The sequence below is a fragment of the Lonchura striata genome, chromosome 2, assembly GCF_050655825.1.
Source record: "Lonchura striata isolate lonStrDom1 chromosome 2, ASM5065582v1, whole genome shotgun sequence".
Taxonomy (NCBI): domain Eukaryota; kingdom Metazoa; phylum Chordata; class Aves; order Passeriformes; family Estrildidae; genus Lonchura; species Lonchura striata.
This window is the reverse complement of record NC_140704.1, coordinates 30619216-30646317: the sequence shown is the minus strand read 5'-3', so window position 1 is coordinate 30646317 and position 27102 is coordinate 30619216. Positions and strand designations below refer to the sequence as shown.

The following is a 27102-nucleotide window of genomic DNA, read 5'->3' as shown; positions in this document are numbered from 1 at the left end:
AGAAGTACTACATGAACTGAATTGGGCATGGTGTCCCTTTTGAAAACTGCATTTATTTTACGTAGATGAATCCCAACCACTTGTGGTTCATCTCAAATGAAGGAAAGCATTTGTTATTCATTTGTTATTCTAAAGGAGACAGCAAACAGTAGAACTCAGGAAGCTCCCACTGGCTCAGTAAAATGGCAAAGACTAGAAGATTAGAGAATTTAAGGGATGTGTGCTCAGTTGGACTAAAGCAATTGATGGCGTGAAGTTCTTCAGTGAGCAAATGCCTTAAAGCATCTGGGTAGTTAAGGGTTGGGGTCAAAGCCCACAAGTGAAGAAATAACGTACCCTCGGTCTCAGAAACAATAAAATTATGTATTTTTTAGCACTGTTCCATAGATCAGTGCCCATTTGGATCTTTTTAACTTTATCTCAAGCTCATGTGAATCTCAAAGTAAGTACCTTGTAAAGGGCTGCAAAAACAGAATTTGACAAACTATTTGTTAGAGCTCTGATTTACCTGTCTGTTCCTGTCCCTCACTGACAAACATCTATTTCATCCAAGCTGCTCTGGAATGAAAAGATTTGGGAATATTCAAGAATAGGAAATGTTTAAATAATTTTAATGGGTTACTTTTTCAAGGCTAAATGTGTGGCAGAAACAAAGAGATGCTAAAAAACAAAATAAAATCATATATACATATATATATATATATAAATATTAGACACAGCATGTCAATTTATACATTAAACATTCTCCCATGCTTTTCTCTGAAACAGTAATGTCTATGACTTTAATAATAAAAAATGACCCCAAACCCATTAACCCACCAACTCAAACTGAGGAACATACTTTGAATTTCAGTGGTCTTTTTTAAAGAAGCTATTGCATTCATATTGGGGATTTGGTGCACAATATCTTCCGGGAGAGGCTCCAGCTGAAAGAATAGAATAGAATAATATAAATATTCAATAAGCCACAGGGATATAAAACAAACTGAAATGATCTAATCCTCAGGAAAAGCTCAGCCCAAGAACTGGTTAATATGTTGCTGGTATCAGTTCTAAATGTATAGTCATGATTTTGTTTTCTGTTTTCCAGCCATGTAATTGAATTCCAAGGGGCTTTTCTATTGGCTGCAAGACTAATCTACGGAGTCTCTGAAGCAGGTGCATGTCTGTGTATTATTCATTAAAAAATGCTAGTTATTTGTGTAATTTTTGTAGGTTCCTTACAAACCAAATTCCACTGCGTCTGTATACACAGCTGGGCACTCCAAACAAAACCTTGCTGAAGCCACACTGGAACCAAAGTGTGCACTCTATTATCTTTATTTTTCTAGTGTTATTTCACCTAACCATCTTTAACATTTAAAGGTTTATAGGGGAAAACCATAAAACACAGCTGCTTTTACTAGCTTAACATTAATTTCAAATAAAGTAGTAAATAAAAAATTGGTTATGCAGATTAGAAGTAAGTTTCCATAAGTAAGTGTTTTACAGAATCAGCTGCATTTTAATTTCCTAGTTTTAATTGTATATTCTTTGAGTAGGACTGTACTAGCAGAAAGAAGTGTTTAGTTACTGCATACTTAATTTTGCCCTGCAGTGGATAAATATAAAAAATATACTGTATTTTGAATGTTACCCACATCTGCTTTTTTGTTCACCCTCCACACATTTTCTCCTAGGAAAAAAAGGTAAAAACTTGTTTGGGCTAAATGCTTCTCCTTGCAGTGTAACAACAATATTCTCCTTGAACTATGCTAAGAGTCATGAAACTCTTCTGCTTCTCACATGAACTGCCATGTCTGGGTGTGCAGGCTTGTGGCCTGAGAAGTAGCAACTGTGCCAAGGTGGACAAAACCCAGCAAATATCAATACCAATCTCTCCTCTCTAAAGCTAAGGAAGTTCAACCACCGTTGACAGGAGACATCTGTATTGCAGACAAAACTCCTTTCTTAAGTATGCCTGGGTCTATTTTAAACTAGGTCAAGTGAAGCCCACCCAAGGAGTTTCCCTTGCAAAGTTAATAGCTCAGTAGCCATCATATACTGTCCTCCAGGTTGCTACCACTGCATCGCTACTCACCAGCTAGATAAAATCAACTTTGATCCAAGCACACACAGTGGGAAGTAACTGCAGTGTGGATACTCCCTCAGTGGTGCTATTTTAAGCAAACTCAGCTACAAATCCCAAAACTTCTGGGATCCTGCCACTACAATCAGCAACGAATGCCTGTCAGCAATAAAGACATTGCAAATATCACCAGTCCTTTGGAGTCTTGGTAACTATAATGAATAGGGCTGTTCATGTCATTATTTCCTTAGAAGCCCATATGGGATTGCAGCTGGAAGATTTTCTTCTGGCTAGAAACAATAGCACTATGTTTTGTTTTCACATAGCATAAATCAGTCCATTCTGCTCAGTGAGCAAGCATGCAGAGAACTGCTGGTTGGACCTGACTGGGTCCCAGCGCTGCTTGGTTAACAAAGAGAGCAAAGTGCAAAGACAGATTCTTCCTATCTAGTACGTATTGTGGATTAGCACAAAAACAGCAATTACAATGCAAATAATATTTCAGATACTTCTGCAATCCTTGAACCACATCTACTTTATCATCTTCATAGGTGGCTCTATTTGGTAACTCTTTCAGGTGCCTGGGGGGAAACTGCGTACTTACAAAAATGCCAACCAACAGATCAAGCTTTACAAATTTTAGAGCAACAATCTATATAATAAACTTAATATTCCATACCTTGACTTCTGCACATAAATAGCATTTGCTTTATCTCTAGTCATTTTCTGTTTAAAGTAATCTACCATTTGGCAGAAAGAATAAAAAACCCTGAAGTTCTGTCTGGTCATGCTGGGTGCAGGAACACATAAGGGGCAGCAAAGAGTAGTTTAAGGTTTCATTGATTCATTCTGTTTCATTGATTTCTGAATTCCTAAGGCTTTGATGACCAATTCACTTGCCTAAACAGAACAAAATAGCTCCAGGCCATAGCAGTAGGAATAATAGTAAAAGGTATGGAATTGCCAGACTGCAATATGTGAGAGCTGTGTCTTGGTTAGACCCTGGAATACAAGATTTTTTAGGCAGACCTTTTGTACTAATTATATGCAGACACTTTGTACTAATTATTATGATGGGAACAACTGATGTAAAGACAGATGAGATTTTCTATTAAAAGGTGGATATTTTGTTGCACTTCATAAAGCTGGAGTTTTGCAAGAGTCAAAACCCAAAAGGTTTTATTTTCCCTAATACATCAAAATCACCTCTTTATTTATCAGTATAGTTGTTTTTTAAAAACAAGTAGGCTGTATTTGAATATCTAGGTATATCAGCTGAGTATTCAGAAATGGAAGATGTATTTTTAGAAATCAGAATAAGCTGATGAATCCTGAAAAGAAGAAAAAGGTAAAACATCCAATACCTATCCCAATCATTACTCCATCTGCTAGCACTACTAACAATTTTGTAGGTGATGTGAAAATGATGGGCATGTTTGATCATTTCCTTAACTCTTTTTTTCCACAAAACTTTCATTTTATATTCCAAGCTCGGCTGAGGCAGGCTCCTAAGCCTTTCTGTCTCATCCTTAAGTACAGCCCAACAGACCTTGTACCCTCTCTCATATCAGGGAAATTTTATCAGGCTCCACAAGTGAGTTCATTACATCATATACCCTGCATAGCCCAAAATGAAGCTCTATTACTAAATCACTGCAGAAATAAAAACAGTGGGTTATGGCAGCTATTTCTATACCCTTTGAAATGAGACTGCCTGCATTCAAAAGGAGGATTCTGTTGGCAGTTATCCACTGGTTGCATACAGCTGTATAGACACAGAGGTGTCCCTGGAAAATATCAGCAGTTAGACCCAATACTGAACAAAAGAAATTACTCTACATCATCATCTTCCCTCCTACACTTACTGGCATTCAGATCATGAAGGCTATTAAATCTGGAGGCTAACAGAAAAGAAGCTGAAAAGAGCACTGGAAATATACCATAAGGAAAGAAATCTTTCAGAGAAGAACAGCTCCAGTCTGCAGAAATAACCAAACCACTGGAGAGACAGTTTGGACCAAACACAAAGGGTCACATTTTCAAAGCTTTTACATGGCTGAATCGGGCATTTGTGTCCAAGGCAGAAGATTAATGTAGAAACTGAGTCTACTAATAATTTTCAAAATAGGAAAAACTTAATGGGCAAAAAATCACTTGGTATGCCAAAATTTGCCAGAGGCATATCAACAAATGTTTGAAGAAGGAATTAATGATGGAAATTTAATGGAAAGGGATCTGAATTGATCCTTGGGAACGTGGTGAGAATCTGAAACTACAGCAGTCTGTATTGAGCTGAAAATTCCAAAATTAGCTGTGTTGTCTTTAGCACTGTCATGTTTTAAAGTACCAAGATTAGCTTCACTGAAGAATGTTCCGGAGTGCAGTTAGAGATTACTGATAAGTGAGGCAAGTGCAAGCAGAAGGAAAGAAGCACTGACAGCCTGCCAGAAGCAGAGGAAGGGGAGGAGGCAGGCAGGCTCCTCAGGGATCCCAGGGCTGCAGGGGGAAGAATCACAACCCCCCTTTCTTGGTTACACTATGTAAAAAACCTATCAGCATAAAGACTGAGCTTTGTGGCTCTTAATGTTGCCTATGACTCCAGAAGAGCAAGTTCCAAGATGTCACAGGTCCTCTTATATTATAGTATTCTTATAGTATAGTGTTATCTTATTATTATTATAATATTCTTATATTGTTCTAATAGTGTTCTTATTGTAGCAATTTCTGCACTCTCTATTTACATATAAGAACTTCAGCCGGTATTTTTGTGATCAAGGGTTACAATGCAGTAGGTAAACGAATCAGATTTCATCCAGGAATAAGTTCAGACACAAAGGGTAATTAGGGTCATTAGCACCTGTCAGTCCCTGAAAACCAAGTAATATCTTGGAATTATGTAACTTTGGAATCAGAATATTCTCCGATTCCTTGGCCAAACTACTACCTGACTAGCACTGCTACCCTTGGGAACTTTGTTGTCACCATGCTGACCTCTGGCACACACATTGCTCCAGTTTCCTATCCCATTCAGATCCCTATTTCTAGACTCTGAGTTTATGCAAGCAGCAGTTGACAGGTGTTTTAGACTGTGTGTTAATTTTTTTCTACTATTAGAGTCAGATTAACAATGAGGATATGAAATTGTGAGCAAGTTTACCATGCAATTTAAAATTGATCCCAGGCCATATTCAATTTAAAATTGATCCCAGGCCATATACACTTCTATGAATATTTTCATTTTGGAGAGAGAAATGTTTACCTGTTCCGGTAAATAACCCCTTTTAATGCCCTCTTGGCAGAGCTCACTGCCTAGCTGGCAAACAGCCCCAGATTGACACTGAATTCCACAAAGGAGAAAATGCCAACTTTTCATCATCAGCAGGAAAGCTGTAAAGTACAAGCTTTCCACTTAAATTACCATCCCCTCCTAAATGCCAGCTCAACAGATTGCAAGAAAGAAGCACATACTTCACACTCTGCAAGAAAATTGTCCGGTGTAAGTTTTCAAGCATGCTTGGGAGCCAACCAATCACAGTGCTTTGTCAAATTCTGCTTCAGACTGAAATTCAAGCCAGAAGAATATTTACTAGAAGATGTTAAATTTAGTCACTTAAAAATGTTTTCACACTTGGGGCCAAATTCAGCCTTGGCCCCAGAGCAAATGAGAACAGACGTGCATCCTCTCTGCGCCTTGGTTGCAGGGTCCTGCTGGGCAGAGGCACTGTGGACTGCACTTCTCTGCTTCCTCTGGGCAAAGAAGAGCCTGACCCCATCTGTGACTAATTATCACTTGTTACAGACCACAGAAAACTGCTGTGCCATGGGGAGCTAAGAGACACTGTCCAAACCTGTAGGCAGATCAGAGGGACCATGATGTTAGACTGGCTTCTGTGTCCCGTGGTGATATCACACCTGGCTGCTTTAAAAGGGATGGGATGAAGGAAGAGCTAAATCCTCAGGTTTTGACTCAAAGGGTTTTGTGCTTGAAGACTACTTCCCTACTCTTTCTGGCTGAAGAAGAATCCCTATACGAATGCAGTTATACTGGAAATAAAACTTAGGATTTAGCATACTGGACTATACAGGATTTAGCATACTGCACATGGAGAGCCCATGCCCAAGGACTTCTTAAATCCAAGTAGTGCCTCTTCAAAAGTAATGTGGAGGAAAGAAAGCAGAACATGTACCCGTACATGTCTCGAGCAGCATTACTCGCCACCACCAGGGACCAAAAGTCATAGCAGAGCTATTTATAGCACCAAAGCTAAGATAGGCAAAATAGGGTGGAATTTCCATACTACACAATGGTGATTTTGGGGGAAAAATCTCAATATTCAACCGAATTTGCACAGAATTCTTAAAATAAAATATAAATATTTATATTCAATGGCTTTCTTAATTGAAGTAATAGGTATATATCTATATACAGTTTGAAAATGAGGTTTAAATCTATATAATCAATGTGTGAAAAACTGTAGAATCTTTTAAAGAATGTCACAATAAGTGAAAGAATTTAATTTTCAGCACACATATCATAATCTCAAAAAGGCTTAAAAGCAATGATTCTTTTGGAATTATCTGAATCCATCTTTTCCTTTGTTTTGACAGATGCTCTTTTAATGGACCAGTTCTCAAATCATCTTGAGAAAATTCAAGCATATTTTAAGGCAACTGATGGTCATCTTGGATTTTCACCTTCCAGAAGGTTTTCCATGTTTACATTTTGGATTTCAAGGGAACCCAGCTGCTTAATCTCTTCTCACCTCTTAGGAAGATTTCCTTCCAAAGAGATAACCTACAGTGCTTCTAATTAGGTCTGCAAATGGTCAAATGGATTTTTCTCAAAGTGACATGAAAACTTTCTGCTTGTAAACAGAAGCATGGAGCAGAAAACCTAAGATATCAAAAGAATTTAAAAGTAATTTTTCATGTGAACTTTTGAATTAAAAATAGATCTTTATGAAGTTTATCCTTACTTCTATAATTCCTTTCTTAGTTTAATTATTATTTAAGAATATATTCACAAACCAAACCAAACTGAGCCATTTCAGATACTATAGAGCGCCTTCTTTCCAGTTGCTGTCAGAAAGGGTGTGGATCTCCTCAAAATTCTGTATTATTTATACCAGTCTTTCCATGCTCAAATTATTTAAAGGAAATTAATTTGATAGAGGATTATTTTCCTAGTGTATTCGTTCACTTTCTTCTAAGAGAAGAGTGAGAAGTTATCTTACTTAACAAATCACTAAGCTATAAGCCATATATAAATTAAAATATATCTCTTTTGGATGTCAACCTGTTTTCCTTCTTGGTTCTCTGAGAGAAACTACGAAAGAAGCCATTTTGCACTTGTAAATTTAATGTCACCTCTTAGGTAACATATCAGACCAGCACTCCCTGCAAGTTGGAAGTTGTAAGTTGCGGCTAGTTTTAGAATTTTTTTTTAAGTGTTATTCTGTTGGTAATAGAACACATGAAGCAGTGAATTTCTGTATTGAAAAGTCCTGGCCAAAAACAACAAAAGAAAAGAAAAAGTTTTCAAAAAGCTCTGCAAAATGTTTATGAATTCTAATCCTCAGCACATGAATAAATACATCTGACAAACTGCAGGGTACCTCACAAAGGCCTTTCCCAACCTTTCTAATTTGAGTTCAAATGCAAGTGTAGTATTTAGAACTGAAGTTAATCTTGCCAATGTTTTTTAACTAGGGGTGCAGCATATACCATTATTTGTAAAATGAAAGGCAGATAATAAGTTAAAATTATCCTATTAATCGCCTGTAAAGAATTGCATTCAGAGAAGAAGTAATTTGTTGTTTAAAGAAAAAAAAAAATCTGTCCTTGGCAGAACACGCTTGGACTTTGCTGTGCAAGTTCAGGAATAGTATGCTGAAATCAAGCAGCACATGTGCTGTGGGCCATGTGGTGCATACTGCCATAAATCTATTTCTAACTGCTAATGCGGTATCAGACTTTCTCATTAGGGTCTCCTTCTTGGCAACATCTTTACTTATTCTTTTTAGCTGATGTCGGTTTCTTGTGGTACTCTTGGTAGCAACATCCTCTCTGGAATACTTTTCTTCACAGCCATAACACATTTTGTCTTTGAAATTCTGCTGCACCAAACCACTTGATGCACATCCCAGAGGACAATGTTGTTAGCAAAAGGACATGAGAAAAATGCTTATTGCTTGAGATGTTTTAAGTTATTAAGGACTATGTTCTTTTACAAGTGAATTAAAAATGATTGCATGTAGGTTTTTGTAATCATTCTCATTCAGTGAGAGCAGAAATAGTAGTTGGGTTTGATACAGTGATAAAACAAAATAAGGCAGTTTCCATAAATGGGTAGCACCACCAAATGGTCATAACAGGATAGAGGGACCCAGGCACCTGCACAGAGGAGGATACATCACACCATCAGCATAGAACCATTCAAATTAGTCCCACAAAGGTGAAAACTTCAGAAAATGGGTTTAGAAATGCTATGAAAAGCCATTGGTGTTGTTACTATCACAGGGAAGATGACAACAGAAATATCAATGAAATATCAATGAGAGTGCTCTGGAATGGCAGCTGATCAGGAATGCAATGCTATATTACTAAGATTTTCAAATGCCTCAAGCTGGGTTATGTAATTTATATTTCAGTACCAAAATAAAAGATCTAACACTGAGCTGAACAGCTTTTTTAGTAGTATATACCACCATACTGGAAAACATTCCTTATGGATTTTGTCAAAGGTGACAGTAGATAAAACCCATTGAAACCTTTATATATTTTTTTCTGATGTCTGTTTAACATTTCTGAGAATATTTTTTAAAAAGCTAACACTATATTCATTATATGTATAATGTAAAAAAATAAGCATTGTTGATGTGTCATAAAGATGAAAGGCAAAGGTTTAAAAGAACACTTAAAAAATTCTTCTTCCCAACATCCATCAGAAGACATGTTACTTCACCTTATTCACATAGGTAGGAAGCCTTGAAGTGGAAGGGAACTGGCAACTAGCCTGCAATTTGGCACTAATGCATTTGATTGGAGAGATTATATAGCTATTAAGACTTTCCCTGAGGGAAACAAAGTAGCACACTCCACTTTATAACAAGATCTTGCAAAATTCACAATTTATGGTAAAGGCTTTTGTCCCTTTGTAAATTACTTTGTCTGCACCTTCAGCAATTTTTTTCCTTCTCGCTGTATTTATAGGATAAAAGATATTTTTTAATGGACAGAAGAAATATTTTCACTAATAGGAATCCTTATCTTGCATTTGTATACATAAATAGCACATATGCATATTTACTTAATCTTACAGTCTCCTCTCAAAAATTGTTAGCATATACAGTGTTTGATAACTCTTGGAAACTCCATTTCAACTGCATACAGATCAACCTGAATCTTCCTTCATATATATTTTTTAATCCTATACACATTTTTATTAATGTTTCAGAAGTGAAGTGTCAAAATACTGCAAAATGTGTGCCTTTGGAATATACAGTTTCTGAGATTACCAGTTACCTTGAAAAAGTATTTTTTTCCCCATGAGAGCTACTTAAAAGGTCCATTCCTAGTAGTTGATATGTGTACCAGTGACTACCAGTGATGCCAAGTCACAAGACATTCATCACATCACTAAAAGCAATTTGGAGGTTTTAAATATTACTCAGAACTGGGAATAATTTAGGCATAAACTAAAGAATTTGTATAACCATCTCATTTAGAGGTATTTATGCAACCAGGCCTGTTCATTTCTAAGACATATTCAAATTTCATGGTTTTTATACCAAACAAAAAAAGGACTGACACTATTGTAACAATATGTACTAAAAGAATAGCAAAGATAGCAGCTTCAGCAAAATTTGCTCATTCTCTCCACCTGCTATGATTTATGTTTTACCTCATTTCCTAGGAGGGCATTTATACAGGCTTCAGAGGCGTCACAGATGGCAGTAAGGTCATGGCCTCCCTCCAGTGCCAGCACCACGCGGCCGTCCGCCAGCTTCAGCAATTGCTTGGTTAGGTGACCAAAACCTGGAATTCAAATACAGGAGTGCAAATAATTAAAGCAGAACAGGAATTGCAGGCATGTTTCATATCTGCTGCACAAGAATGTCGAAAGCTCTGGAATACTGTACAAGGAGCATCACATATACTTAGTCCAGTATCCTGTTTCCGACCATGGCCCTCACCAGATGATTTGGAGTTAGTATACTGTATTTTTTATGAGGCACATGTGAGATAATATCCCTTATGCTTATCCCTCATTGCTGGAAATTAGTTGAAACACAGGGATGTCTCTCCTCTTACCTTTGTTAATCATAGTCACCTTGGATTCTCTTCCTATTTACATAGTAGTGTGACATATAGTCATGTTATTTAGAGAGATTTGATGTAATCCTGGTCACTTATGGCATTGATATGACAAATAACATTTGCAGTTAAACTACGGTGCTATAATTAAAAATAATTGTGCTTTCCAAATGGGATGATGAAGGGTTTTTTATTTAAAAATTACTTCTTCCTTTGTATTTGAGGTTTGAGAATAATATAAAATCATGGACAGAGAGATAGTGGAAACATATGTTACCTCTTAGCTGCATCTTGAAGTGTTTTTAGAAGCAGTACTAACAACTTTAATTCAGGGTTTTGGAATAGGTCGAAACTGTCTAGAACTTTGTAGCTATCTCTACCAGTATCGCTCACTCCTGACCAACAGTACTCTAAGAAATTCTGCACCATAGCCAAAAATGATGGTACTCCATTTTCTGTGGTGATCTGTAACTACACAGACATTACCACAAAGTTTTCATCTGTGATTCAAGTAAAGTTAATTTATTATATTTTTGAAGACAAGAAAAATTGCATGAAATATGTCAATTTAGACTGAAGATTTTTGGAAAAGTTTTTGTAGTAGTTTCCTAGGACAGCTATTGTTTTTGTTTAACCTCTTTCAAGTAAGAAATTATAAATAAAGATTTGAAACTATTGATGTTAAATAAACATCACATCTTATTCTTTTTCACTTCATCTGTACTAGTTGCTCCATTGATGGTCATCACTATTCATTCCAGTGCATTTCATTTCCTTAAATAAAGCATTAGAAGGTACCTCCTAAACCCTGGAGTTCTATAAAGACAGGAAAATCAACATTTTCACTGTTCCAGTGAAGAAGATCACCAAAAATTAAAACTGAAAATTACATTCATATTTTCCAGAGAAATTTTTCAAACTCATGTTTAGCTTTGTTTTCATCTCAGGACATAAAATGGACATCTTTGTTAAGCATATATCCAACTGGTTTTAGAATAGGAACTTTAAATATATCAAATTGGGGTTAGCTGTACAGACATGATAACCCCAAAACAAATAAATCCTCTGGTTCCTATACTTAACATATAGATGATCATAGAAACATCTGAGGTGTTTCCCTGAGCCACTGCCCAATCTTCTGCACCCTAAAAGTGCCGCAGTTTTGATTCTAGCAAAGTAACTGCACCATGGTTAAAATTATATAAAGGGCTGACTAACAAACAAAACCTTAAACTCCCATTTAAACTCAGCCTTCCCTCATGAAAAAAAAAAAAAAAAAAAACCAACAACTCCTCCCCCGCCACCCCCCACAAAAGACCAAATTTAGACAGGATGATAAAAGTGAAGGAAGGAGTGGAATGAGGGTAACCTTTGATCTTTAGCCAATTTCTGTTCTCTTTTACCTACAGAAATTATTTCTGTCTGCATGTTACACATGAGATCTTTAGGTCTATAAGAAGAGAGTGCCAACAGTGTAAAGTGAATAAAAGATAGAACATTTACAGGAAATGAAGAAGAATGAACAGGCACAGGCTCCCCACATCTATCTATAATTCACCCTTGGAGTGTGTGAGGAATCCAACAGCACTTTTAAGATGACATTATCCTTTGTGTTATACAGATTCTGTACAGGAAAAGCTGTACCATGTTTCCCCTGCACATTGAATTTTGTATTACTGCAAATATTGCTATCTCCACATCATAATCTTCTGAGGTTTGTAGGGCAATAAATGTAAAGACTCTTGCTCTGCCTTTTCTTCATTTAGACAACCATACATACTATAACCCATATCATTGTTACAATATTAGTTTGTCTGCCTGGTTTCCTGATGATTTTCCTAGTATCAGTGCTATAAGAGTCACCCCTGACTTGAATCAGGCTACAATGAGCTACACAGAAAGCATCTTTCCAAACAGTGATCATGGTAACAGGGTAAACTGTTTCAACCCAAATTAACATGATGGGGCTTTTCTTCAGTATAACTACCATGAGAAAGTAAAGGTGACTTGCTAGAAAGTGAAAAAATAACTTTAGTCAACAATACCAACATCACCAGTGACTGAATGAGTTATGGAAATGCTTAACAAAGAAACTTGGATGCCGTGTCACTGCAGCAACCTAGGAAAGATGTTAGCTTCCTCAAGGAAATCCCCTGGAGTGCAGAAATAAGAAAATAGAAAGAAAGGAATCCCAGTGAAGTAATAGTTTTAAGATGGGCTGTAGTTCATGCCAGATAATTAATGAAAACAAGAAGAAAATAGTAACAAGCACCATTAAAAGAATCCTTCATCTCCCCTGATATAAGGAGATCAAGCACTGGCCAACTTAAGGTGAGAAAGGAGTCAGACAAGTATTTAGAATCCTGGGCCTTCCAACTCACATGAATATTTAGAAATCAGCATCAGTTCTTGGCCCTTCTACTGTACCTGCTGTAATCTTCTTGTAAATGTGCTCAGTGATTTGCATTTCAGAGAAGTGCAGTATTTTTTAAATTAGGTTCATGCAGTGTGCCAGGAAATTGTGAGAATGGTTTTGTGCCAACTATTATGTTCATAATTTCTGTAATTTAAACATTAAAAGTTTCATCAACAGATGAAACAACTTGCTTCATCAACAGATCCAGCATTTCGGTATCCTGGGTAGAACTTGCAATATCATTTATTATATTTATAATAAATTATATATATTATTATTTATTATATTTATTACTTGCATAATATTAATTTGCTATCATCCTATTAAATATTATTATTAACCTTTGATATCTACAAGAAGCAAAACTACTAATTCTGAAATTCCTACTCACCAAGTGTTCTATACTTTCTTCACCAAAAAAAAAAATAGGGTGCATAATGTACATCTAAGTAGAGAAAACTAGATTAAGACTGTAACCATTATAAACCATATTATGCATTGGAGAGCTAATCTGTATACAAGCTGTTATTAGCCAGCCTTTGAAGAAAAAATACAAAATTTCAAACTAAAAACATAACGTGAAATTTTTAATTATACATTTTCCCCTCCTGCAGTACTATTATTGGAGGAGGAGATACAATACTAAGACTTTTGTAAGAAATTGTTCTAGTGTAGGAAAGTGGAAAGAGAGAAAATTATTATTCTATTATATTAATGAGCAAGCAGTTAGGCTGTTATTGAAGGACACAGTGTGTCACCTGAATTACCATCTAAGTAAGTAATTAATCTTTTAGTGGACTGATGGACTGATGCCCCAGTAAGGATCCTGGCAGTTTTTTCTGTTTGTAACACACAAGCTCCCCCCACACTCTTTTTAGTTCTGCTAAGCACCAAGGAATGGCACGGGTGAGATTTCTGAAGCCTCATTTGACCAAAGTCAGTGAAGTAACTGTATTCTACTTGGACTTACTGAAAACCAAAAAAAAAAAAAAAACAATCACTTTTCTTTTGTTGTTTTTGAGATCTCCTTACTCTGATAACCTGAAATGGACAGTGGCAAGCAGAAGGCAGGTAGAACACCTCTTATGGAGGTCAGCTCCCCTCAGACAGGCTCCTTACACAACCGTGTGTTGTGTTACGTGTGCTTGAAGTAAAGCTAACCAGTTAGGTTCATATGGACAACTTTCCATTTTGCAAAAAAAGCATTTGAGAATGAAGACAACTTGTGAATATTATTCTTTTTGCATCCTTTCCTCAGCAGACAGGGAAAGGAACCATATGGATGGAGTGAACTCCCCACCAGCACCACAGCACCTCTTGTTTGTATAAACAGGCTTGTATGCAGCTCAATTTTCCAGTAAATGTGCAAACATACAGTTAGTGGGGACTAAACCTGCCTCAGCACAAGAGAGACCCCTTCCCCGTCCCCCATGTGCATAAGGAGAGCAGATGTCTCCTGTGCAGTCATTTTTGGGGGATGTTAAGCTGAACAAAGGCATGGTGCTGGCCCTTGCTCACTGGAGATGGCTGGTGAAGGAACAGGAACACATCAACAACTGAAAGGTTGGAGAAGCTGTAGAGTTATCATAAGGAAAAACCATCGGCTTTTTCAGCGTCAGCAGTGGGCCCCAACAGCTCTTTTGGCTTCAGTGTCTTAAAAGCTACAACCCAACCCTAAATTACAGGCAGAGCTCTGGTGAGCTCCTCTGGATACTAAGAGCAGCCTGGAGAGGAATACATGCAAAACACAAAACCTCCACAGTCTCTGTCCTGGACCTCCAAGCATGTATTTAACTATTATTTACCATTGAATCGTGTCATTACTCTCTAATTTACTTGACAATGTGTTTTCCTCTCATTAAAACTGTTGCAATGATCACTGCCAAAATTCAACCCACCAGTGTTCCGTGCTCCTTCCCTGTGGCTCCTTCGTGACTATTTGATTAATTTTCATTGATATTTTTCCAACAATAGCATCTAAAATTAACTGGGTCAGTTTTTACATAACTTCCTGAGTCACCAGGCTACGTGTCCTAAATAAATATGTCCATGCAGAAGTCAAATGATTATTTACCCTTACAGCGCTAGCAGGAGCTGAGATATTGTACAAAGCTTGTGTTCTATGATAAGAGAACATATTTTATTCTCAGCTCTTAATTCAGGACCTTTTATTCAATCAAAACTTCATTTGGATGAAGTCAGAGACTTGACTCAGTTGGCAGGACATGGCCGCGAGTGAGGGGGAAAAGGAAATTTTAACGCCAAATACATTCTTATGAAAAACATTTTCCAAATGGCTAAAATTACAAATGTTAGTGTTGAGGTACCTGAATTTAAATGGTACATTTGGCCTCCAGGCATTAGCTGCTGATTTTTGCTTTTAATACAGGACGAGGAAGCTCAGTAACACTTCAAATTACATGTCTCAAGCAGGTATTTAATTTATATTAAATTAGACAGTAATTGTATGTTAAATAAATACCAATAGTCTCAGGAACACATTTTTATGGAATAACAATTTATGTAATAGATGTTTTTATTGCATGCCTGTTAGGTCTACAGTAATATGTTTTTCTTAATTAGCTGCTCTTTAGCTATTACACAGAACATAACTTACTAAATCTCTATATATATTCAAGGATACATAGGATACCTCTTTGAAAGTCAAAAACTGCAAACCTGTTTTGCTACAGGAAGAGGTGACCTTGCAATGTTCAGTAAGATGGTATTTTCAACTCCCTTGAGATATGAATTCATCCAAGTGTGTCATACAGTCCATAGCATTTTCTTAGTCCTTCACGAGGGAGGAACTTTTATACCTTCACCACACAAGGCAGCACTGTCCACCAGGCAAAATGTTTCTTAGAGAAAACATATGGAGGAAGAACACTCCCTCAAACTTTTCTCCCAGTTAATTAATGGTAAAAATAAAAGGATGGCATTTCTTTTGTAACTTGTATTATCAAGTTTTAGGGATTCCTCACCCTCCAGAAAAGGTCATGGTAATGTACAAAATAATTATGAAGCTTTTAGAATTGCTTAAGTGCTGTTATGTGGATTCAGAGGGAAAATATTTAACCACAAATTTCAGCTGCCAAAGTCAAAGCGGGGACCTTTGAATATTCCCAAAACACGCTGTTTGGGAGGATCTTTTTTAGCCCTGTTCTCACTAGCTCTTTGCTCTGTGTCTTTCTTTCTTCTGTTTCCTTACACTCCCTTAATATCTGCCCCTTCTTATAGCTGGCCCATGTAATAATTTTTTCACTGTCCTGCTATCCTTCCTCTCTTTTTTTATTTGCTTCCTATTTAGAAAATCGTCTACTAAGTGAAGCCAGACAGGATGCAAGATGATCCAGTCAACAGAGATCTTCCCACTTTTTTCAAGAAGCAGTAGTTGCTCAGCATCAGAAAGCAGAAGTCAGAAGAGGGAAGGTATAGGACTTCATATAGCAAGGTGGTATTTCAGAGTCTTGGATTCAGATCTCCCTGAAAAAGGCTGTTGCTTCATCTGTGAGGTGAGGGGTTTCTCCATGGAGTTTGGAGAGCTTTTCTTTTTTCCTGAAGACTAAAAACACTTTAAAAGGGTTCTGTGGAGATAGACTAATCAGACTAATAATTATCTGTGAAAATCTGTCCCACATACTGTGAAATCTGCCAAGCTGATAGAGCATGTGGTATTACTGTTATCATAATAACTTCTTCCAAATCTGATCAAGTTGCCTGATTAAACTGATATACAATATATGCATCTGATGTTACAAATTACAGATGATTATATCTCCAAATCTGAGTCCAGACTCAGTAAGGGGTTGGCTAAAAAACAAGACATCTGATAAAAAAATAATTCAAAGTATGAGGAATTTATTTCTAATCCATGCTGGAATGAAAATCAGATACTACTATTGACTATCCAAATAAATCAGTAAGCTTGATTAAGTTTGGAGAAGTTTATTATAATGCTACTGCCTATAAAATCAACTTGACACATTTTTAAAATATGTGGGGAAATGTTTCTGTTGTTATACATGAATAGCTGAAATGTGGACACTGAGTTATAACTGAAAACAATCTGATGGGAAGATCTAGTATTATTTCTTTTTTTCACTGATGAAAAGTCAAGTCAGTTATTGCTGAATTGACCCAGGAGGATAACACAAAGGATCTGATTTAAACCCCATCACTCAGAAACTAAGAACTGACTGCCATTTTCTGAAGATGGTCTAATATATTCTTCCAAGAAAATCAACATGGACTATAGGATCTTTCCAACTTACACAGTTTCTCAGGGCATACAAATTAAGGCCCTCACTTTATTTTCAGTCATTTACTGACCCTACCACATCAACATATCAGATTAAATTAAAAGCTCATTCCTTAGCCAGTGTTAATCAGCATATACCATTATCTAAAGACCCAGCCTCCAGATGTGGACCATTCATCATTCCAAGGCGAGTGACACACTTACAATGAGCACATCAGGGAGAGGTTCTTGTAGGTGGATAGACTTGAAGTATACACTCTATTTCCTGACCAATTTGGCAACAAATTTCCTGGTGAACTCAGTATTAGTATCAGAGGTCTGGTGCCCCTCAGGATTTGGATCACATTGTTTAATAAACATCATTTTATGAAATCAGAAGGGAATAAGGCACTGTGTTTCTAAGGGATTACTGTACATCTCATATAGTTATTCACTCTCCCTCTGGCCCTGTGCCTGTTAACCCCACCTGACACATGCTATAATCACCCAGAAATGCACTGCCTGTCACCACTTATTGAAAAGGTAATGTGTAAAACTCGCTAGAGGAAATGGTATTGAAACTAGATTTGGGGCCTGACTCCTTACAGTCTTCTGTTTAATTACAATTTCCAAGTAAAATACATTGAGCAGCTTTCTATTATATTGTTCTGTTACAAAAACATGTAAGAATTAAGGATGTGATTTCAACCCAGACAACAGCCCCTATGTACCTTTTCATACTATTAAAAGGACACAAAAAAGCCATGAAATGGTAGAATTGTAAAAGCAGCTGTAGCTACCATTGGAATGACATAGGTGACTCTATCCAGCCTTCTCCATGAATAGAGAAGTTATGTCAGAACTTTGTCAGTCATGTTATTACACAGCAGAGCTTGCAGGAGCCTTAACTTGCTGGGAGTACAAGAAAAGGTGGCAGGGAGCTGCACAAGCTTCAGGTGAAGGCAGGAGTGATGACACTTTGCTGTCATGCACAGCACGTGGAAATACGTAGAAGACATTTTTATTTTCTGGTCTCTTTGTTTCCACAGAAATTCTACCACACCACCCCTCTCTGCTCTGCCCTGACCCCCCCTCCCACAAATCCCCCCAAAATACATATGAGAATAAAAGATTTTCTTAGAATTTTGAATATATCATCCCTGTCTTTCCAGTTGTCTAACATACAGTTATCTGAAAGAGTCTTTCTGTGAGATTCTGCAGCCAAGTTGTGACCCACCAATTACTACTTGAGAATTAGTGGTTCAGAAGCCTTATGGAGTTCTTTACTCAGTGGTTTTCTACATTTTCTTAGAGATCTTAGAGTAAGTTAAAGCAATAAGCTGATATGGATGACATATGCCTTCAGGTGGTTGAGCAGTCAAGGAGTACAACTTTCTGGATTTTCTCAGAAAGAGGAGCACAATCACTCCTGATTCTGCAGGATCCATATATAAGCAAATTACCACTATCTCTGTTGTTACCATAGCATGACAGCAGTATTAAGGGAAGCTGGAAAACCTAAAATAAATTGTAATCTTCATTGAACAATAGAAACATCAAAACAAACAATGGTATTTCTGTGCTATACCCAGACCTAAATCTAGCTAACTAGTGTCAGGGTAATTTGAGGACTCCAGATGTTGTTGCAGCTGCAACAGTCACCTTAGTCATTCTCCTTAAAAGTGGGAAGTTCACAACAGGGCAAGAATCAGCCATTCCACATTGAGATACTGTTTCTTCAGCAGCAACAGTTATTTCTTCTTCAAGGGAAAACAGTACATCAGCTTTTTTAGCTGGAGACACTGAAAATCTACTACCAGAATGGCTACTGTTTCTCCCTCCAGAGTTTTTACAGCTAGAAGTAAAATAACCTGCTGCAGTGGCTCAAAGCTCTCTTGGGCTCTAGAATCTTAGCAAATAAAATATATCAAATTGCAACATCAGGATTGAATTTACTCTTTGCTCTCATGAAAGCTGAAGATCCACAGTAGCTGAGAGTTTGGGCAAAAATTATCCAAACTTCATAGCAAAGCCACTTATAAACCCTAGAAAAGAAAGACATTCAAATGTCTTACTACAAATAAATAGAGATAAACAGGGAGAAATATCAAATTCAGAACAGTTCCACTTATTATGACATGAAGTGGTCACCCCAGCAGAGGATAAACTTTTTAGTCATTCTCAGTTTTGGCCAAATTGCTGATTTAATTTCATAAAATAAGTGGCCATGGACCAAAATTTCCTCACTGTTTTTTAACCTAGATTTTAGTGGTAAAATTTATGTTGGGGGAAATTAATTAATTAGTAATATTAATTACTCATGAGAGATAAAGATGAAAGAAAAAAGGGACATAAGAGAATTGGGAAAATGATAAAAGTGTTTGGTTAATAAAAGAGACTGTTATTACATAAGAGGATAAATAAATATACTTGTGGCTAATAGACAATAAACATATGGAAGGATGAGCAAGAGAAAAATGAATGTGAGTATGAAACTAAATACTGTCAAGGAAACAGATTTTCTTATAACCATCAGAAAGAGTCAGAAAGTAAAGAGAGCAGAGTAAGTTTATGATCTTATTTTTACAAGGGGATGCAGAGTATTTCTGAATTTCTCCCACAGATATACTTTTGTATCCTTTATTTGAAGAGAAAGGTGAGAGAGTGCCCCAGTAATATGAACATGGAAATCATTAAGTGAACTCTGGACTCCTCAGTGATAAGTTGCTAACTAAAAAGAGGTCAAAACACAGGCAGCTGGCACACTGCTGGGTGGCAGGTTTGTATATGTGGGCAAAAGTGTTTGTGATCACACTCAAAGCATTGAAAACATTTAAATAAGCAGGTACTTGACAACAGGCTGGCCTCCCTAGGAGCAATCATATGCCATTCATTCAGACATACTACCATACTCTCACAGACACAAAATTTCCTGAACTTATCTGGACTTGAGGAACCAATAGCTATTGCCCTTTCTAACCTTTTAGCTACCTATATATCTTCCCAGATCATGCCTTTTCCTAATGGGTCACCACAAATAAACTGAAACTACCTTTCCACAAATACAAATCCTTAGAAGCAGTGGAAAAGGTGGCTTCTCTTTCCCAGATTATGTATAATTCCATCACAAGCTGATGAGCCTTGGCATATACCTAGTCCAACCTGGAATAGCTCAAAGATGGCCTATAAGTCTCTTTAAAAAAGATAAAAAACAAAGAAATTGTTTTAGTTTCCTTGTTCCCAATGTGAACACAAAGAATAAATCTTTGCATTTATTATAACACTTGCAAGGACTGAATGCTCATATCTCAGAAGAAAATATGTCTGAAGACAAGTGCTTGCATATAGATAAACAAAAAGCAATTTCCAAATTTAAGATTATTTTTGGCAGTGATAGCTATTAATAAAAACCATTTCTTTAGAGCTAAAATCTATACAAATCAGTGCAAGATCTGGATGTTGCCTATTCAAAAGGTGTGAAATCCAACACATGCAGCCAGCAGGGCTGATACAGGTGTGATTGAGCAGGTGTGTGGTTGCAGGCAGAGAAGGTTGTAAAAAAACAATTTTTTTTTTCTTCCTATCCTGTTTCAGATGCCAAAAAACCAGGCAGGAATAGTCCTTGTGACCCCTTCAGGCTACGATTTTTTACTTCTTGCATTCTGTACTGGGTCTTCCTGTACTCTCACTAGGTCTGGAAATGCTCAAGAGAAATTTGCTTTGACATGACTATTACCTGTTCTGTATGACAGAACATATAATGCACATAAATATTTATGCATATAATGCAAACAAGTAAATATTTATATCAGTTTGGCTCAAATTTCTCATTGTGTGTTTTCATGGGCAGTTGCAATGCATAAGTGACTTGATAGCTGATGTTACACATTCAAAGATAGAAAATAAACCATTCATTTAATGTGAAATTAAGATTTAAGAAACAAGAAATTTAGGGTACCACAATGCCAGTTTTTTCAACCACAGAACTTGGGTTTTAAGGTTGCTTCTTGGGTTTTAAGGTTGCTTTTAATTATTGGAATGTGGATAGCAGAAAAAACCCTGATATACAAAGGACAGGTAGAGGAGCATTTATTTCCTATAGATTTTAGCTTTAGGCAGAAATTAAAAAGCTAGCATTTACTGCTGGCTTATAGTTAAAACCCAAACTTTGCCCTCTCTAGGTAGAGGAAAGCAAAGGTCCAGAACAGTAGATGTTCATTTAATTAGCATCTCTATCTTACAGCATATGCAAAAGGGGTCCATTGTGCAAGCAATCATAAATCTCTCTTGGTCTAACTTCAGAGCAATTGACCTTACAACCCAAATTATGTTCCTTTGTGCACAGTTTTTGGATGCATTTTCTGGATTTACTGTTCCAAAGAAGGAGTGGGTAAACAATTTCAGGAAAGACTGAAGTGAGAAACTCATTCATCCTGCATATGGATAAATGCTTGTGCCAAACTGGAAAATTTGTTCTGGAAAGAGTCTCTACTGATGCTACTTTCAGTGGTTCCAGATTCAAATTTTTCATTTATTTGATTTTATGTGCTGTTACTATCTTAAATAGGAATAAAATGAGGAGAAATGTCAGCTTTTAGCAGTTCATTGGACAGCAGAGAGTATTATAGGGAAAGGTAGTGACACTTTTCCAGTCCAAGAGTATTCCCTTGTCAGTCATCAAATGACTGCCACCAATAAAACATTCTGCAGACCTCTTCAAGAAAAAGGCAGAAGCAGAAACATAGACAACATAAATGTAACTTCTATGTGTTCCCACTATAACTGTGGAGTGTCTTAAATTCTTGATATTTCTTCTTTCTATAAACAAAATTTCAGGCCACATCCTGAAAAGTTCAATATAAAAAGCACACATATCACTTCCATACATGTGCTCGAGGTGGTGTTATATGGAAACAGTGATGAACCCTTTCCTTGATGAAACACTATAAAGCCTTTATCACAACATTTATCAAAAAAATGTTATCTATATGAGCAGTGGTCATTAAAAATCTCAGAGTAACTGGCTCCAAGATGAATTTTGGCAAACTGAATTCCGCATGTTGGAGAGGCAACTTTAGTACTTAGTATACACCAAAAAATCTGCAATTAACCCTGAAAAATTCTTTTGGGGTTAGCCACTCCTGGAGGGCTCTGGAGGCACCACTAACAATCTCAGGGACCTGGGCTTTCCATTGAGATATCAGGATCAGCTGGTTAAAGCTGGGGCAGCCCAGAGTACCTCAAACTCCCTAGGATGTTATCCCTGTCCTTCTGTAACATCTAAGTATGGTCAATATTTTATACAGTAATGGAACTGATCAAAGTAATAGGAAATTAATAGGTCAGGGAGTGTAGCCCTGTTTCATGTTTGTAACACTGTTTGTAAATATATGTTAGTATTTTGCCAGATTTCATCTTAGAGACTCCCAGCACACTTTGCCTTCCTAAACTTAATTATCTATTTCTTACTAGTGCTCATGAAATGACATCCTATACTATCTGTTCTCTTAATGTGTAATTGAAGCAACTGAAAAGGAGTAGGGATTAAATAAGATAAAATGATAATAAGTAAATAACCAGTTCTCTTGATCGCACAAATATCCAGGAACCTTTGCCATGAAATGCCACTCCTCAGACATAAAAACATAATAAAATAGGAGACATAAGAACATAAATTAGAGCCAGTGACTATTTCTTAATAAGAATTCAAAAAAGGACACTAGCAGGGATGGGATGAATGAGTCCTAAAAGTCAAAGAAATGTTTATGAAAAAGAACAGCATTTGCATTCCTATTTGCTTGGGCCACTTGCCCCTTTTGTAACCCGATAAAATAAGTGAGTCAATACAAATCAAGATGACTTAGTGGAAGAACAGCAAATGGCCATTGTAAAAGTAGAGGCCAGAGGAAAAGGGACGCCACAAAGACCCCAGTCATGCAATTTTTTTTGCAAGCAGATTTAATGGGTGTGCTGTGGCCAGACACCTTTAGAGTCAGACATGCCATTTCTAAGAGAAAACAGCAAGTTCCTACGCAAAGTATATTAAAAGGGAATGCTAACTCAACATGTTACAAAGTTTATATTTTGAAAAGAAAATAGTAAAAGACTTGCACAAACTATTTTTCATGAGAATACATCTGTTCTACAACCACTTTTTATGTGATAGACCAGAAATGCTATTCCTTTCTTCACAGATATACTACCTTGTTTTTATCAATTTACCCCGAATGTAAAGGAGCCTTCCAGAAAACAGCAAATAAACTGAAAGATTATGCAGTCCATATAGACTATCTGACAAATCACTGGAAAGTTTCATTTTCCCTCTCGCCTGTCTGACAAAACTGCAAGACAGCCAAATACAGGTGTTCAGATATGTTCAGACAACACTCTTTTTTCTTTCTCTCTTTTTAATATAATATTTTGTCCTTTACTCTGGTGAAAACATTATGGTTTGTAAAGTAAGATCAATCAATAATTCTAATTTTTTAAAGCCTTTAAAGTAATTTTTTGAGAAATATGGTAGTTTAGACAGCACATTTATTTAGTTTTAATTTTTGTGCTGTCATACATCAGCACTGAAGTCCTGATTTAGAACACATGCAGCGTGCCTTTGAAGTTTTGGCTGTTTTTTAACAATGGCAAAAAAAGATATAAAAAAATTAAACAGCACCAGAAAAAAAAAAATCATAAAACAGGGCTTTTGTGCTCTTGATTTATATATTGTTTTTTATGTCTGTTTAAAAAAAAAAAGCTTTTTCTCAATAATCTTTCATGGGAAGCTTTGCTCTGACATACTTTCATCTAAGCCTTTTCTTCTGTGCTGACCTTTCTTATTTCTATCCCCCCAAGTCTCTGAATCTTTCTAATATCTTTCCCATTCAGTAGCAAAATGAGTTTATTGGAATTCTTATGAAAACCAAAAGAGTAGAAATTGTGCAAGTGATATGCTAAACTGATATTTTTTTGATGAAAGTAATAAATATTCCAAGTAAACAGGACCTCCAAATAAAACAGCTATTTTCTTCTGGCGCTCGTTTGACTCCCCTTCTGGGCTGTATATGTGCACTGGTACATGTCGTTGTCTTTTTGGCCAAGTTACACAACACTGTTTTTTTTCTAAGGAAGTGCATGAAAGCTGATAGTTGCCATTGTTCATTTTTATCCAATGTGTTGTAATGAATATGAGCCAATGCCATATTTATTTGTTCTGTGGCCAGCTTCTTTCTGATTTTTTCTCTCTCCCTTTCAGCTCCAGGACCAAATTGTTGAAAGAACAAAAAGACACCACAAGTCACTTTATAGTCTTTCTTCTCCTTAGGGTCTTCTATTCCTTGGAAAACTTTAGTGCATTAGTTGTGTCATCTAAATGCACCAACACTAGGTGCTGTAAAGAAGGATTTTAATTGCAGTTTACCTGAGAAACAGTTTCTAGATGGACCTAGTCCTGGAGGTGTCCAGAGGTTTGAAGAGTATTAACCCCATCCCAACCATAATTCTTAATTGTCAGCTCAAGTATATGTGTGTACATTACCAATCTGTATGTGCAGAAGGGTAAGTGCAGGGTATTTATGATAGCTGAAAGAGCTGCAGGAGCAAGGACTAGCAAGGCAGCTAGACTTGGAGAAAGCTTCACACCTACATGTTGGGAGTTTGCTGAGGATCTCCTCACTGTGTATCCACTTCCCTTACATTGAATATTGCATATCCCTATCTGCACCCCTTCTAAACTACTTCTTACTGCTAACAGTGAAATGACAACTGCACCTGAGGTGAAAGTCCTTTTTTTATTACAGATCATTCATGTTAGTGCAAAATAACAAAACCAACAGAATCTCCTATCACCAACATTGACAGCTGAAGTTATGTCAAAGTGGTTGCTCCCAGTGAAGTGCAGTGGTAAGCTTACTGCAAAGACACCTCTGAGTTCCACAATACCATTCTTAAAATTCATGTAAAGAACTTGTGTAGAAGTTTCTGTTAATATTGGAGATTCTGCAGTTCATTTTATTTTTAGGGGATTTAACTACCCATTTTAGCATCCTGATCTGTATTAAAAGAAGTCTAATAATTTCATTTAATTTCATATGCAATTTATGATATTTTTACATATTGAAACAGGATGGGGAAAACTCCTTGATTTTAATATTTGTCAAGATTCTTCTTTCCTACCTTTAAGTAAGGAAAAGTTAGCTGTCTTGCCTCTGCTACCCCTCCAGTCTATTTACTACTCAGTAGGAAAAGAGAAATATCCCCAGGAAGATCTGTTGCACCAATTTTCCTAAAAGATGGTCTTTTTGGAATTAAACACCTCTTTACACTGCCTGTCACAGACAAATCTGGACTTAATAACATGTTTAATGTCCAGAAAGCCAAACTTTGAAAGAGAAAGCTCATTTATGGATCCAAAAGACTATTTACACCCAGGAAGATAAAATATGCTTTCATCTACCAAGGTCATGCATGCATACAGCATGCTCAGTGAGAAGCTTCTCAGGTAAATATGAAATTAAAGATGAATGCATTTTAGCTAAGTAATCTATGCTTCTGTTAGTGCCTCAATAAAAATTACTCCAGATGGAGATTTTGTAGGTTATGGAGGCCTACTTTCAAATCCTTGTGTTATTTTAGCAAATTATAATACTAATATTATCATACAGTATATTAGTATATTAATTATATTTTCTATATAAGAATACTACCTAATATATTTCTAATAATCATTCAGATTTCAAGCTAACAGGGGTATTTTTAGACAGAAACCATGGAAATTATATAGAAGTTATGTTAGCTCTACTTACAGTACATATAATCATATTCGTTAATAATAATCTGCTTAGCTTTAGAGCCTATTCATCTGTGAATGTCTAGTATCATTTCCTGATTCATAAAAGTTGAAAATAATTATATGCACAGAGAATTTCTATGTGAAATTTGTTCCATTAAACCCAGTGATACTTCCTCAAACTACACAAAATATTTGCTATCCTACCAACCCACTGTACACCTTGCTTTCTTTGTCTATGATATAAATAATTTGCTCTTTAAAGCTCTGCTCAGTACTTAGTTCAATCTCTCCTAACACCCTTTTAGTTCAGTCTCCTGTCCCTTGGATATACTGGCACTTCTCTGTTAATAACATGACAAAAACTTGGTAAGTAGTATGCATTTACCAGGGTGGCTATTAGATATCCCAGAAAAAGAAGGGAATTTGACCATTTGTCCTGGTGTTTTCGAAGTTAAACAACTTGGTCAAAAGAATCATTCCAGCTCACATGTCTGATGTCCAGCCTTCCCATTCTCACACCTGGGATTTCCCAGGCTGAAACACTGGAAAATATCCTCCTCCAACATGAATTAATTTGTGCTCTCAAGCCTTTTCTTTCAGATTAGCAGTTGATGTATGACTAAACAGTGCTGCCATAAATATCTATATTGCTTCAAAAACGAGACATTTGAAAGAGGGAAATTATTCCCTCCTTTAGAGAGATAAACTGAAGCAAATGAAAATCAAATCTCAAGATTCATTCTTCAGTAATGAAACCTCCACGGATCAATCTCCCAAAGGCAGTAAGTGGTAAAAGTCACTGAGCTGAAGCTAAGACAGAAGGAAGAGTTCAATGACATAGCAATATAATTATAATAAAATTGGTCAGAAAATATTCCTATAGTAATGAGAGGCTTTTTAACTGAACTTATTTCATTATTTCTGAGTTACTAATTTTGGATCAGTTTTCTTAAAAGCTAAGGAAACATACAGAGGAAATCAAAATATTTTATAGATACTCTTTCTTTCACTACTTTTAATAAAGTAAAAACAGGTACTGAGAAAGGAGAGTATTAGCCAATGGACTAAATTAGATACTTGAGCCATGATGACAAGAGGAATGGGCAAATTCTGAAGAAAAAAGTTGCTCAAGACATAATGTTTGACATCTGGTTTATGATGCTCTAATTGTCAGTAGTCAGCCAAAGCCAAAAGACTGCTAATTGTCTTCCAGATGGAATATATCTAGAACAGTGCTGACTGTTTACTGAACTAAATATATTCTCTGTTTCTTCTTG

At 36.5% G+C, this 27102-nt stretch overlaps 1 protein-coding gene across 21 annotated transcripts in view; it reads right to left on the bottom strand.

Annotated features, from left to right (window-relative positions):
• HDAC9 (histone deacetylase 9) overlaps positions 1-27102 on the bottom strand; it is a 472095-nt gene that overhangs the window by 19930 nt on the left and 425063 nt on the right. For 19 of the 21 annotated variants that reach the window (XR_014953235.1, XM_077787618.2, XM_077787599.2 and 16 more), the window contains 2 exons: positions 9972-10105; positions 842-926 (listed from right to left, as the gene is read on the bottom strand). Coding sequence is in view for 19 of the 21 variants with exons in the window: in XM_077787618.2 (XP_077643744.2) it covers positions 842-926; positions 9972-10105 (219 nt within the window). In the remaining 2 variants the exon portion in view is untranslated. The remainder of the gene's footprint in view (positions 1-841; positions 927-9971; positions 10106-27102) is intronic. The other 2 variants (XR_014953236.1, XM_085573124.1) reach the window with 1 other exon arrangement.